Source organism: Pteronotus mesoamericanus, unplaced genomic scaffold (assembly GCF_021234165.1).
Source record: "Pteronotus mesoamericanus isolate MK-2021 breed Mesoamerican mustached bat unplaced genomic scaffold, CSHL_Meso_final contig_291, whole genome shotgun sequence".
Classification (NCBI taxonomy): domain Eukaryota; kingdom Metazoa; phylum Chordata; class Mammalia; order Chiroptera; family Mormoopidae; genus Pteronotus; species Pteronotus mesoamericanus.
Window position 1 is genome coordinate 651,032 of NW_026555124.1, and position 14,959 is coordinate 665,990.

Below are 14,959 nucleotides of genomic sequence, written 5' to 3' on the forward strand. Positions count from 1 at the left end.
AAAAAAAATCCCTTATGGGTTAAATAGTTCAATTGTAAAGCCAGAAAAATACTTAAAACACTTACTTCAATTCCATCAAATTCAAATTTTATAACCGGTACAAAAGCATCTTCTACAGCCTAGAAAATAAGAAAACAATTATATATAAGGTATAAACCTTTCTACACCCTTCCTAATTGCCAATAATATGAATACCTTTGTTCCCAAATTTATTTTGCCTCAACGGAAAAAGTGAAAATGTACTTAGTTTCACATTCTAGGTAAGTACTTCTACTTTGTGACTGTGTTACCTAAGATAGAAAAAATGTCTATGACAGCTGTTATCTAACCTATTCTCCTCCTAAAAATATACATTATAAACTGGCACACAGAACTGCTATCACCTAAGACTTAACTATTTGTGGAGATTAAATTGAAAACTGATCATTTACAAAGAGCACTATTAGAAATTAAAATACAATCAGAACTCATAACTGATCTACCAAAAAAATAGTACAGTCAATATAGTTTGAATTTAAAAGAAATGTCTTTCTGAGCCTTCCTTAACCCCTCAACATAGCAAATTTTTAATTTCCTCCATTTCCAGACATCCAAATAACAAAGATCTTTTAAATTTCATCTGATCCTAGCACCTCAGATTGTATTAAAAGTATTCATTCAGTTAGTTCTCCAGTCTCCCTCCCATAAACTATGTCTTGTTCACCATTGTATCTGTGGGGCTAAGGCCAGTATTTGATGAATCAATGGTGCTTAAATTTTATTGACATAATGGCTAGATATACACATATAAAGAGTTACTATTCAATACTAATTGAATTTTATTTATGTGTAAATTATCTCATCAATCCTCAAAGAAGCCTTATAAAAATGTTATTACCCCTTCTCCATTTTGCAAATGAGCAAAGAGGCTCTGAGATAATAGGTAACTTGATCAAAAATCTAAGAGTTAATACGTGCTAGATTTCTAGATGCAAATCCAGATCTGTCAAACTATAAAGCCCATGTTCTCAGTCATTATACATTATTTTAACAAGATACAGTAACTTCTTAGGAAATATCTTAACAATCATAAGCCCTAGCTTTTACAGCTATTTGTTAACAAAGTCAAAATATTAAATACCAGAGGATACTTACTCTTAAATTTCTAATGCCATCTTGATGTTTCAATTTTTCAAAAAATGACTGAAAAAAATCAGATCTTTCCACATGTCTTGGAGCTACACAAAGTGCATCAATGTCAGCTCCTGCAATTCAAAGTATTTCTTATCCAGAAGAATGTATGATATATTATATTTTTGTTAAGTACACACAAACACATGTACAAGAAAGTATGTAATGAATATAGAAAAATGTTAACAATAATTAGCTCTGAAGAGTGGGATAATGGGAATTTTTTCTTCTGTATTTTTAAATTATGAACAAATAAAAGTTTGTTGTTGGAAGTGCTTATCAGTAGAACATAGAAAAGCAGTTACCTTTGGTGTGTACTCCAAGCCTATAGGAACCAAATGTGAATATTTTACCACCAACAGTAGCCACAACAGAAGGCGGGAGATTCTAAAATAAAATTAAACAAAAGGATTCAATTGTTCAAATTATTTAGCAAAAAATTGGCCAAATGCTAGAGATGTATGTTGTATTTGTCAACTTTGTTGAGATTTGTAAAAAATATTCAGAGGTCTTTTGGTTACAGCTTAAAGTAATGAGGATATCCTTAGAGGGAAGACAATACAAATTCATGCCCACTACAGGTGCACATTTCTATCTTAAGAAAAACTACTTATCATGTGATCCTACTTGTCCCCTACAATTGCCTGTCTCTGGCTCCAACAATCTCAAGAGTCACAAGGAACTTTACCAAATAAATGGGCCTTCAGCTCTCTACATTATCATACTCTTGACTAATCCCATCTGCCCTTTGGTTTTTGTGACAGATATGCTTAATTTCTCAATTCTAGCTCAGCAACCTTTCTGCAAGAGGTCATCTCGACATGATTTCTTTATGAGCGCTAATAGAACTTTAACATCCTTTTGATTGTACTAGAATTATAATGCTACTTTTCACTTTTCTCTAGAGCCAATTCTAACTGCCCATCAGATATTTTCACTTGGACATTCTTGATCAATTCAATATCCATGCCTAAAATGAGCAAAAAGTTCTATGATAAACCAGGTATCTCTCCTGATTTCTTTATTTCTGTTCCTCATTTCCCTTTCTGCCCATACCTACAGTCATTCTTCTTGGCTTACAATTCTTAGTTTATATCATCTCTTATGTCATCTCCTTTATATTCAACTACCACACCAATTCTAGGCTATTTAATAGTATCATAAAACTATCCTCTTGTCCTATAGTCTTTATTTTCTCTTACTCCACTTTGTACAAAATTCACTGACTGATGTTCTGAAATTACTCAATATAACTCTTCTATTCAAAATTTGCCAATGCATTTTTCCCTGACTACTGAGGTGAGAATCCTTGGATCCTAAGGATTTACACACAATGCTCCTATGGATCTTTCTAGCCTTTTCTCCTGATATTCTCTTCTGAAGCTCCAACTGCCAACATGTCCCATAATCTGGTCTCCTTACCATTGCATTCGCTGTTTTCCCTGCCTTGAATGCTTGCCCACCCTTTCTGGTTCTCTCAATACCATCTATTTTTCAAAGTTCTCTTCAAGTTCCCCCTCTTTTATGAAGACTTCTCTAATTATCTTCCCCTCCATAATGAGCTATTTATTTCCCCTCAGTTACTCTTTTACTATTATCGTTAACCTCTTTTATACCATATTTAATGACCTTTCTTCCTCTATGTTTAAGTTCTATCTCTTTGACTATATTTAAATTCCTTGGAAGGTGAGAACTATGTCTCCAACTTCTATTATTTCCTCAAAATGCCCAGTACAGGTTCCAAAGAATAATATTTGCCAATAACTTGAATAACAATATATGTATAATAGGATGTTGTTTGTTACTTCCTCTGCTTAATGGATATTAATGTTTCAAGGGTATCACAAATAATTTTATAGCCAGAGTGGGTAAATTGGATGATTCGCGTGATTCAAAGGGATACAGAGGCCAGGATCTTTTAGTTTACCTTCCTCCTTCATACCTTCCTACTTTGAAGAATATGATTCTTGCATGATTTATGAAAAAGTAACACACTGAACTGCAGAGTAAAATATTTCAGCCACAAACCTAATGAAATGATTTGATTTGGGACACATGGAACAGACTGACAGCTGTCAGAGGGGTAAGGGGAGGAAGATTAGATGATAAAAGGTGAAGAGATTAGCCAAAAAACATACATGCATAACTCAGAGACACAGACAAGTGTGGAGACAGCCAGAGGAAAGGTGAGGGTGAAGGATGGACGAAGGTGGGCAAAGGAAGGGGGAAATGAGGACATCTGTAATAGTGTCACCAACAAAAGAAAAATACGACTTGGCTGTAAAAAAGAAGAAAATTTTACTCTTTGTGACAGCATGGATGGACCTGAAGAACACTGTGATAAGTGAAATAAGCCAGTCAGGGAAAGACAAATACCACATGATTCCACTCATATGTGGAATCTAGTGAAGAAACTGAACAAGTAAAATAGAGACAGACTCATAGATAGAGCAGGATGACAGCTCAGGGGGGAGAGGGGGTGAGGGATAGAGCAAAAAGGAAAAAGGACTCAGGGACATGGACAACAGTGTGGTGATTGCAGGGGTTGGGGGAAGAGAGACATAAGGGGATAAGTGGTAACGGAAAAAAACAAAAAAACAGTAAAAAAGAAAAAAGATAGCATGTAGGTGGTTGAATACAGATGCATGAATTCTGGGAAGCAATCAGGTTTAAAGATATTGTTTTGGAAACCATCAACACTGAAATAATAGGAGGTGATATACACAAGAAAGAAGACAGCCAAGGATAAAACCCAGGGGAATAGTGTCATTTAAAATATGGCAAAAGAGAGAAAAGCTCATGAAGGAGACTGAGTAGAAACATCCAAGAAGAAGACTGGAAAACCAGGAGAACTCAGGATACAATGGAAGCCAAGAGGTGAGAAGAGGGCATCACTAGAAGCAAATATGGAAAGAGCTAGTCAGAAAAAGATGGAACAAGCAACATCAGATAAACAAATGACTACGGGTGATAGGAAACCTCTCTGTGGCCTTGTTATAATTGTTAAATGAAATAATAAATGTAATATTTAAGTCTATTGTTCAAAATATAGGTTCACTTATTTCTCTACATTATTTCTTTCCTTTTAAAGTGATTTAATCTCTTTGAGCTTCATTTCAGTTTCTTTATTAAACTGGGATGAATTAGCATTAAATTTAGTTTAGTTTGTTTTTTTTTAAATTTTATTTTATTTTTAGAGAGAAGGGAAGGGAGGGAGAAAGGGGGAGAGAAACATCAATGTGTGGTTGCTTTTCCAGTGCCCCCTACTGGGGACCTGGCCTGTAACCCAGGCATGTGCCCTGACTGGGAACCAAACCAGCGACCCTTTGGTTTGCAGGCCAGCACTCAATCCACTGAGCCATACCAGCCAGAACACATTCAGTTCTTAATTATACTATATTATGTAGCATTAGCCTTAAAAATATTGCAAGATAGGAAAACAGGAAGTAAGTCATTACAACTTCAGTCTTCTCAAAGGGCTGTTGTTTCAAAAGAGACAATGTAAATAAATATACTTTACACAAAAAAATAAAATAAAAACATTTAAAAAACAGAATGATTAAAAAGAAAATGATTTGTAGTTCTGGACTGTTTAAAGTTTAAATATGTCAATTGTGTGTAGAATATTCAAATTATCTTCGATCAAACTCAAGTCCTTCAGATATTTTACAAACTAAAACATGAATAAATGAAAGGGAAATATAACTGATACAGAAAATGACCAATTACCTTATCCATGCAGTAGAAGGTGTTAAAACCAATTTAAACTTTTTAAAATTATTTACTTAGCTTTAGAAAAAAGACAGATTGTGGCAAAGTTTCAAGTTTTTAACAATGGTTTTACGCATAAACCATTAAATAAAAACCAGCTACTGGTTCTTGCAGATTAAAGCACTAGTAATTAAAATGAAATAAAAAGCAATTTTATTAGTTAAAAAAGAAACCTTTGACTTTGAAACAGGATTCTGCTGATTTTTCCTTTAAGTGCAAATAAACCATGCAGTAAGAAAATTAGGTGCATCTCCCAACAAATTAATCTAGTTCTTTTTGCACATAATAACATGGCTTATCTTGAATGCATCCTTGAATGGGGATGGAAGCAAAGACCTCTGCACAGCCACAGTAGCTGACATAAAGACCATACACAAGAAATTATGAACCTTGTTACTTTGCTTTTACAAAATAATTCTAGCAAGTTGGGTATATGGTTTGCACACCCACTCTAATTACAGCTGATTAGAGGGGGGGCAACAGGTTTCCCTAATGTTTATTTAATACCTAAGCCCTGTCCTGGGGTTGTACAGGTGAATGAGACAGGTCTTTCTCTTAAGGAGTTGATCACCTAGTAGCAGAGAAACTAACATAAATTTTATAACTCATGACTAGCACTTAACCTGATCAGAATTCAACTTATATGAAAACTTCAACTATTGCTAACCCTGCTGAGAGCTCAGAAATGAGCCAATATTCATATGACAACAAAAGTAAACAGCATAAAGACCATTTATTTAAATGCAGTGACTACAGATTTAGCAGGCTCTCTTACAACCTTATTCACAGTTTTGTTTAAAAGAACCAATTTTAAATATGTATCATAGGTATAGAAAGAAATGATAAAAGCTGTAAAGAAAAGAAGTCTAATAGGTGTTTATGTAATTTCTAAACCCATGCAGATTAAAGACTAGAAAGGGAGTTTGCAGAGAAATGCACTGACTGCTATGAGACATTAACTTACAGCTGATGGCTGTTAAGGGCAAGATGGGAAAACTATAAAAAACAAACAAAAAATTAAAAGACAACAGTTTGGGCCTCTTAGGGGGTAAATAGTACCATCCAGTTGAACATGTCCTACCTCATTTTAGTACAGACAGTAAAATAATATTCATAGTGATGATTCCCAAATAAAAATTCAATTACATTAAAAAAACTAAGAAAGTAAGAAAAATGTGGTCGATTTTAGGAGACAAACAGTTAGGCTACCACAGGAGAAAAAGTTGTGTACTTATAAATTAGGGTTTGCAAACTCCTATGTCTCAGGGGCCAGGCAGGTATGCAAATGAGAGGTACCCATAAGAAATACAGAACCTGATTGATAAATGACAGCTGCTTCTTCTGAGAGGGTAGGGAGTGGTGGAAACTATGAGACATTCCTGGAGGGCAGGAGACCAATTCCATTCAAGCCTCTTCCTGCCTTCCACAAAGGCAGGCCTAGTATTGCCAGACCTGGAATTTCACAAGAAGCCTGAAATCTGGCTTTTTAAGTAAAATCTCTTTATTTTTAAATTGTGGCCCACTACTATGAGTCCTGCAAAACATTTATGTGAAATTTTAGCTAGACATTGGCTACCTCTGGGGTAAATTCTCATTTTTTTGAGAGACTTAACTGTCTGAATTTTAGACCAATTTATTACTAAGTATACCAAAGAGCCAGTTTTAATGTATTTAAGATTATTCTCAACTCCTGCATCTTAACCAGGACGAAAGACCAGGATGTAAAGAAACTACAAATTCATTGTAGTCTGAAGTCTTACCTTACTCTCACTAATATCGGAAATCCATTCTTTTACTAAATTGTTCAATTTACCAAGAACAACCAGCCTATAATAAAAAATAGCATGCTTTAGATTAAAACAAACAAACAAACAGACAAACAGACAATACTTTTAAAAATAATTAAACATATAGGCAGTACCTTCGTGTTGTTGTTAGGGTAAAAGCATATTATACACATGTTAATGCGATCACATCTGCTGATACATGGCACATCTCTTTGGCATTCTTAGGTCCCTAAGAGTTCCAAAGAGACGATAAATGTGATAATAGTATTTGGGTCTTTGAGCTATTTTCAAAATTCAAAAAGCCTAATAAAGTCAAAATTACCTTCAATAAGGTGGCAAAGGCCAAATGAGTTGTCAACTTTTTGGGCCTTACTATAGAATAAAATCAATTCAATGTGGTAATAATAGAGATTTGCATTCTCTCATTGAAAGCCATAGATCTTTGGATAATTAAAAAGGGTAAGTTAATTACTGGCTAATTTTTATGATGTATATTCTTAATAAAAGCTATTTGATATTAAAATAAATTTGTACTCAATGGCATATCCAAATCCACATTAAGAAAAGTAGACTTTAAGTATCTCAAAGATAACATGAAAAACTGAATTCCTGATCTGTCTAAACTTGCTTCTCCCTCAGCCTTCCCCAGGTAATGAAATTCTATCCTTTGAGGGGCTGAGACCAAAACCCTTGGCATCATCCTTGATCCCCTCTCCCCCTTTCTCTCTCTTGCATTCCACAGTCATTACAAACTCTACTTATAAAACATGTCCAAAATTCTACTACTTCTTATCACAGCCACTGCCATTCCCCTAGTTCTGACCACCATCACTTCCTCCCTGGATTCTTAGAATATCCTTCTACCTAGTTTCCCCAGTTCAGACTTGATCCCACTTCAGAATATTCTCCATACAGGAGCCTGAGACTGTTAAAACATAAGTAAATCACGTCAATTTTCTGGTCAAAGCCCTAACAGCTTCCCATTTCACTCAGAGTAAAAGTGAAAACTTCTTTAACAGCTTACAATGTCCTAAGTTACCTTCCCCTCCAAACACCTTTCCACCTCACTTTCTTTAAGGCCATATTTCCCTGCTTATTTACCTTGCTTCATACACCCAGGCTACCTTGCTATATATTCCTTAAACAAAGCAGGTATACTCCCACCTCAAACCTTCTGCTTAGAATGCTCTTCCCTCAACTATTCACATAGTTCCATCCTGTACCTTCAAATTTTCCCTGAGTTGTTAATGGAACCTTCACTGACAATCTCCACTTCCAGCTTTATTTTTCTTACACTACTCTTTTCTCAGCAGCATTCATCACATGCAACATGATTTATTTTACTTATTTGTCTAATTGTTAGTCTCCTTCCCTAACCTCCACCTAAAATGTAAGCTTCAGGAGGGTCAAGATTTCTCTTCATTTCCTCCTCCTTTTAAATTCCTAGGCAGGGACACAGTAGCTACCTGATATATGTCTGCAGAATCATTAAACAACATACTGTAAAATATTTTGCATTTTTTAAGTGACATACCTATGGTTCAATTCTTCTTCATCTTCAAACACTCCAAATGGTTTCATGGCATCAATTAATTTCTGTGTGTAAATATGATCAATTTCTTTAGGACATGCCAAGCTAATTGGAGAGGTGATTCCATAATGCTTTTGCTGACGCTGGCTGTCCAGCACGGTGTTTCTGTTCAAGAAAATGAAACAGCAGAAAAAAATGTTAAGCATCATATCATACTGATACACTGAATCTCTCAATCCACTCATTAATTTAGCTACCTTAAAAGTCTACTTATTAGTACTAGCAGTCAGAGCAGGCACTTTTTTAAAAAGGAAAAAAGGTTTATTTTGTGTTTATATTGATGAAAGGCTATTCATACTGTCTCCAGCTTGCATGGTTAGGATGTCTTTTCAAGCCAAAAGCAGCATGTGTTGGCACTGGGGCAACTGTGCCAACACCACTCAGCCAAATGCAAAGAGCCTGAATGGGAGCTGGGCCAGGGCCACCTCCACTATACCCTACAGACTTAAGTCAAGTACCATCTAGATTCAATCTCTGAGAAAGCAGTCAGCCACTTGGAAAAAAACTCTAAGTAAAACAATGTTTCTCCCCTCTTCAGGAAAGAAATAAAAACATTCCATTAGAAGGTCCTTGTGAAATAGTCTTTAAAAAGAAATCACAACTGGATTTGTCTTTGAGATACCTAAATTAACATCCTTTGCTTGGCTCATTTTGTGACTCTAGTTAATTGTTCCTTCATTTAGACTGGTACTCAGGCCAATTTCACATTGAATAATTATCAAGTTCTTTATGCTAAATGGCAACCCTTTACAGGATATGTTATCCTTAAAAAGGTCCTAGCCATCAGTAAATTATAGTCTTGAATACAGCACAATAGAGTATCTGAGATTTTGGATTTACAGACTAATAATTTCGAAATAAAATTTGGGACCTATATGGGTTGGTAAAACTTAATTATACTGAAAAGGGAAGGTGAAAACAAACAACACAATCACCAACCAACCCTATCACACATCTTAGCCATCCTTTCATGAAGGACCATTAACACCTATAGTGAGAATGTAATCTCAAAGAACAGTTTTAAATGAATGAATTAGCCCTACAAACAAGAACACACAAAAATACAACAGTGACTGTTTAATTGTTTTTGAATTTTAACTGGTCAAAACATTGGCTTATTACATGCTCTTTGGTTAAAATTTCTTTAGAAGGGAGAATCAAAGGAAAGATAAAATAGTCTATATACCTTCCAAAATGACTCAAAGAAACAAAAGGGAAACATCAATGCTAGTGACTTTTAACTTTTTTCTGGTATTTATTTTGCTGAACCAGTCTCTTCTCCTGCCTTTACCTCTAAGACAGCTAGAGAGGCATTTTGGTATAGTTTGTGCATGGTAAATGGATGGAACAGACTAATTATATTTGATCAATCAATTAACCTTAACAATAACCCTGAGTGCCCCTTTACAGGTAAGTACTCAAGATCCAAAAAGATAGGAGTCAAAATCTGAACTCCAAAACCCAACATAACATCTTTCCACCATTCCATGCTCCCTTCCAGAACTACAATTCTGACACTAATCATGATTGTGGGGCTGCTTTTTTATATTTATGCTGAAAAAAGTTGGCTATTTAAGTTCCTACTAGCACTAAAATTCCCAGTCTATGTTTCAGAACCGCAATCCTCTGGACAGGGCGGGGGGGGGGGGGGGGGGGGGGGGGGGCGGTGAGTGGGGGGAGAGCAAGCAACAGAATTCCACATTCCCTTCAATCCATACATTCCATAAATTTCACTTACAGGTAAGCCTGCTAAAGAAATTCCTGTGTAAGTGCACAACATGTAGAATGTTCACTGCCATGCTGTAACATTAAAAACTAGAAACAACCTAAAATAGTCACTAACAGGAAAAGAACTGTATTAGGGTGTACCCGGCAATGGAATACAATATAATAGTTAATATGACTTAATAACTAGAGTTAAAAATATTAACATGGACAAAGCTCGGAGATACTGTACTGCACTAAAGAAGATGCAGAATGACAAGTGTGATACTGGTTATATAAAGCTCAGAAACAATGCCAGTTATTATGGACATATACACAGTATGTAATAATAGGATTAAAAAAAACATGCAGCAATAACCATTAGGTTCAGGACTGTGGGGAACTCTGGGGAGAGAGGTGAATTTGACAAGATTAGGAAGAAAGAGAATCCTTCACATGTATTTGGACTGATTTCTTTTAGATAAAGATACGTGTCTACACAGACACATACAATGTTATGCTTTGGGAGAGATGGATGTTGTCCACACAAATGATGCTTCTGTTATTCTTTACATTTTCCCCCTTATTTCCTAACAAACCAAAATGTAATAAGGTACAACAAAATCTTCTGCCAAGCATGGAAACCGTTTGTGACTTATCAAAGTGTGAGCAGGCGGTACGGACCCGTAGGTTCTGTTATGGGTAGGTGGGGAGGGTTGGGGAGGGCGAAAAGGCCACAGCCTTCATTGAAGAGCGACGAGCTGGGATAGGTCATTCACTCCTGAAGACCTGGAGACAGCGGGTCCGGAAGGGAGGAGGGGGAAGTAGGGGGATGGTATTTGCGCCAATGCAGGCAGGAGAAGAGACCGGTTCAGACAGTGTTGGGGGCAGGAGAGTGACCGACAATTTCTCCCCACGGACACACTCGCCTTTCTCCCGCAGCATCCTAGTCTAGGGGCGTCCTTGGATGCGGGACAGCCGAAGGCAGATGGCGACTCCTGGAGTCCCCGACTGTGCAGGGGGTAGCCAGGTGAGCTGCTGGGTGTAGGGGAGGTACCCTTGCCAACCGGACCGGAGCGGGGAAAGAGACCACTCCGGCGAGTTCCGGACAGCGCACGTAAACGAAGTCCCAGGCCGACCACCTCAGCCCACCCCTCGCCGCCTCAACCTCAACCGCCGCCCCCCACCACTTACGCAGACGTTTCTTTCATCGCTTCCTGCGTCTCCCTCACCGGCGAGTGTCTCCCGCTCTGGAGTCCCGTTTTTGCTCTCCCCTTCTCTCTCTGTCCACTTTCCTCCAGTCGCTTGTAACTCGCTTACTCGCTCACTTTCTCACTCACTACGGCCGAGGCACCCAACCGAGTAGTGAAAACACTACATAACCGGCTCTATTTATGACAATACAGCGCGGCCGACGCCAATATGGCGCCGCTTCCCAGCCTGCCCCTCGCCCGCGCGGCCCCGCCCCTAGAAGCCCGGGCCCGCCTCCAATCCCGCCCCCTCCTTTAGGTCGCGCGCGGTGAGGGGGCTCTGGCCCCGCCCACAGGGGCACAGCCTCAGGCTTCAAACGTTCGTGCGAGAGGGCGCTTGGTCCCCTTCTTTGTGGGACCTAATCCAGGCAAACTGCTTGGAAGGTAATTTGGAATATGTTTTTCTTGTTTCTCTAATGAGGGTCTGTATCATATATTTTTAAAAGATCAGAACTTTGTCTAGCAAATACTGTTTTAACTCTTCTGTTATTCTCTATCTTTAGTCCTGTCATACCTTATCAGTCCACTTCTTGAGGAGATTCTGTCACGAGCGGTTCACATCCAGGAACGTGTAACTTTACAATTACCCTAGGGAAAAGCAAGTTTGTAAATGGAGGCTAATTGTTTACCTCTAAGTACCTCCCCCGTCCTCCTATTGAGGACGTTCAGGACACTGTGGCAGTCAAGCGAAGGAGGTTAAAAGGAATCGTTAGCAGTTTGCAGTGGGAGGATAAATGTAAGTCAGAATCAAAATCTCACACTTTCAAATAGTGGAGATCATGTTCCATGTGAGTGTAAGGATGAAAACGGGAAAATAATGACGAATTTTAAAATGTTGAAGTGTAGAAATAATATAAAATACTAAATCATTACAAGAAAAAGGACGTCAAGAGGCTGTTTTTTTCTTGGAATGTGACTCAGAGTCACAGTAAATAGAGATTACTTATAGAATTATTCATTTATTCAAAAATATTTATTGAAAGCCTAGTCTGTACCAGGTATGTGTTAGGCTCCGGTGATTTAATGGTGCATACCAGTTATATTTTTATATTCATAAAACCAGATATATTTTTTAACCTTATGAAGTTCAGGAAACAATCAAATATAAATGATACCTTTCTGTTGCAGAACTAAAGCACCTACCATGCATCAGGCACGCGTGATACTTAATTGCTGCTCTCAATAGTTCACAGTACATTGGAGGAGAAAAATCATACACAGTGATCATTAAACTACTTTATGGTCTGTGATACAAATGGAGTCAGGGGATTTAGGGGGGCCTAAAGAGAGCCACCTAAACTTGGGAGAGGGGATGCTACCTAAATTAGCAAGATTTGGGAGTAGAGATTGGGTGCAGGTGACAGGAAGAAGACAAAACCTATTCAGGCTGCGCGGAGTAGAAGCTAGCATGGGCTTCAGGGTGAGGGAGACCCAAATTTGAGTTCTAGTTTTGCTTCCATACTGGTGTGCAACCTCAAGAAAATTAACTGTAAAAAGCCCTTTTCTCATTTATAAAATGAAGATAATAGGATTTGCAAGAAAATTAAATGAGAAGAGTATGTATAAACATATGAATCTGAAGAAATATCATTTTATTTTCTAACACTTGGTTTTTTTTACCCCAAGTCACTCATTCTTCTCAGCTGGCAGACAGAGACAATTGTGTATGTCCTGTGTCTCTTCTTCCCCAATGTTTAAGATGGTGTCAAAGTGTTGGTTTTAGTTGTTTTTCTTCCCAATTTTCTTCTCTTTGTTAATCTACCTGGGGTTGAATGCCAGGCCCCTACCCTCATTTAAATAAGGACACTTTGTTTCAAGGAAGAACATATTTCCCTTTTTTGGGAGGGGAGGAAGGGATATTGACATTGTAGCCGTATTTTTTTTTTGAGCTGAAATTTTCCAATTATTAAATTAACCCATGCTTGTAAAAAAAAAAAAAAGTGGAAATATGTACCCCACCCCCTTTCATTGTTTTATTCCTCAGGGAGCCATTATTAACAGTTGAATATCTGTTCTTACGGAATGTTTTCAATATACCCCAAACTGCATGGGAGCATATACCAGACGGTTTGCTTTTATTGTTTTTTAAATTTTTTTAGAAAGGGAATCATGCTGTACATGTTGTTCTGTTCCTTGATTTTTTTTAAACCTAAGAATCATAAATATCTTTCCATGGCAGTAAATGTTATGGACTGAATTGTGTCCTCCTAAATTTGACATGTTGAAACCCTAACACTCAGTACCTCAAAATGTGACTGTATTCGGAAATAGGGTCCTTAAAAAGATAATTTAGTTTAAATGAAGTCATTAGTGGGTCTCCTATTCTAATAAGACTGGTGTCCTTATAAGGAAATGGGGACACAAATGGGTAAAGAGGGAAAAATATGTGAAGGCACAGGGAGAAGATGGCCATCGACAAGCCAAGGAGAGAGGCCTCGTAAGAAACCAACCCTGCTGACACCTTGAGTGAATTCTAGCCTCCAGAACTGTGAGAAAATAAATTTCTGTTATTTAAGCTACCCACCCAGTCTGCGGCAGGCTACTTTGTTCTTTTTAACAGTAACATGGTATTCTTTGTTGTAGATAATATATAATATATGAGGTCTGTCCGGAAAAAGTTTCTGGACATATATTTCCGTCATATATTTCTTCACCTCATTATCTCTTCCTCCTTTTCCTCAATTGCTTGGCTATCTCCATTTTGCCTTTTCCCTCTGACTTAATATTAGGATGTATCTGAATGTTATACTGCTACTCCACTGAAACTTTCATTTCTGAACAACCTTTTATTTACTCAAAACTTTTCCTTTACCTGGAAGATTGTTGTAGCATGGTATTATTCACATTGGTCATTAGAAGGTTACAACTAACACTTATTAAAAATGATTAGAAGAATATGGCGCTTTAGGTAGAATCACCCAAAAATGACCTTGGGAGCTAACACTGGGGTTGCCAACATATAATGCCAGGAGGAGCTAGGGTCTCCCCTTCTGCCAGCAGGAGAGGTTATGCTCAAACTTAGTTTCCCAGGATGGCCCCTACCAAAAGGGGCTGCAACTTCCTAAGGGCCCCTGGGGTCCCTAGGTGTTTGGCAGCCGGTATCTAAACTTAGTTGCCCTGGCTCTAAATAGTCTCTTTGTTCACAATCTGACAAGGCTCCTTTCTCACAATTTTACTCTAAGAATATGTCTCTTCAGGTGATAACTCCTTACACTGGAACACACACAGCACCTAGCCATAGCATCCTTCTCTCTGGGATGATGGGAAGATCTGAAACCAAGCCATCTTTTCCTTGTAAATTTCCCCATTAAAGGCCTACTTCTTAACTCAAGCTGAACGACCATGTGGAATTCATCCCAAGCCCTGTTGCATGATTGGTGGCAGCTATGCAGTGTCCCTACCTGCTTTGAACAACACTAGAATGGTTGAATTTGCTGTCAATGATTCCTGTCCAGTTGTCGGAAATTGATATGGGTTCTATTAGGGACTGCATGTTTGTGTGTAGCCCTACCCCTCCATCCCAATTCATTGTTGGAATTCTAATCTGAAGATGGGGCTTTGGGGAGGTAATTAGTTCTTGAAGGTGGAGTCCTCATGATGGGATTAGTACCTTTATAAGATTAAACATGAGAAAGCTTTCTCTCTTTGTTCTCAGCCCTGTGTGGAGACAACTAGAAGACAGCTAT

The 14,959-nt window shown here is 37.8% G+C and overlaps 1 protein-coding gene across 2 annotated transcripts in view; it reads right to left on the reverse strand.

Moving 5' to 3' along the window:
• The window catches only part of PAPOLG (poly(A) polymerase gamma), a 32,261-nt gene extending 20,786 nt beyond the window's left edge, over positions 1–11,475 (reverse strand). For both annotated transcript variants that reach the window (XM_054575416.1, XM_054575415.1), the window contains exons 1-6: positions 11,218–11,475; positions 8,263–8,424; positions 6,702–6,768; positions 1,476–1,557; positions 1,135–1,244; positions 66–119 (exon numbers count right to left, since the gene is read on the reverse strand). In XM_054575416.1, the coding sequence (XP_054431391.1) occupies positions 66–119; positions 1,135–1,244; positions 1,476–1,557; positions 6,702–6,768; positions 8,263–8,424; positions 11,218–11,234 (492 nt within the window). In that variant the 5' untranslated portion in view covers positions 11,235–11,475. The remainder of the gene's footprint in view (positions 1–65; positions 120–1,134; positions 1,245–1,475; positions 1,558–6,701; positions 6,769–8,262; positions 8,425–11,217) is intronic.
• Between the last annotated feature and the right edge of the window lie 3,484 nt (positions 11,476–14,959).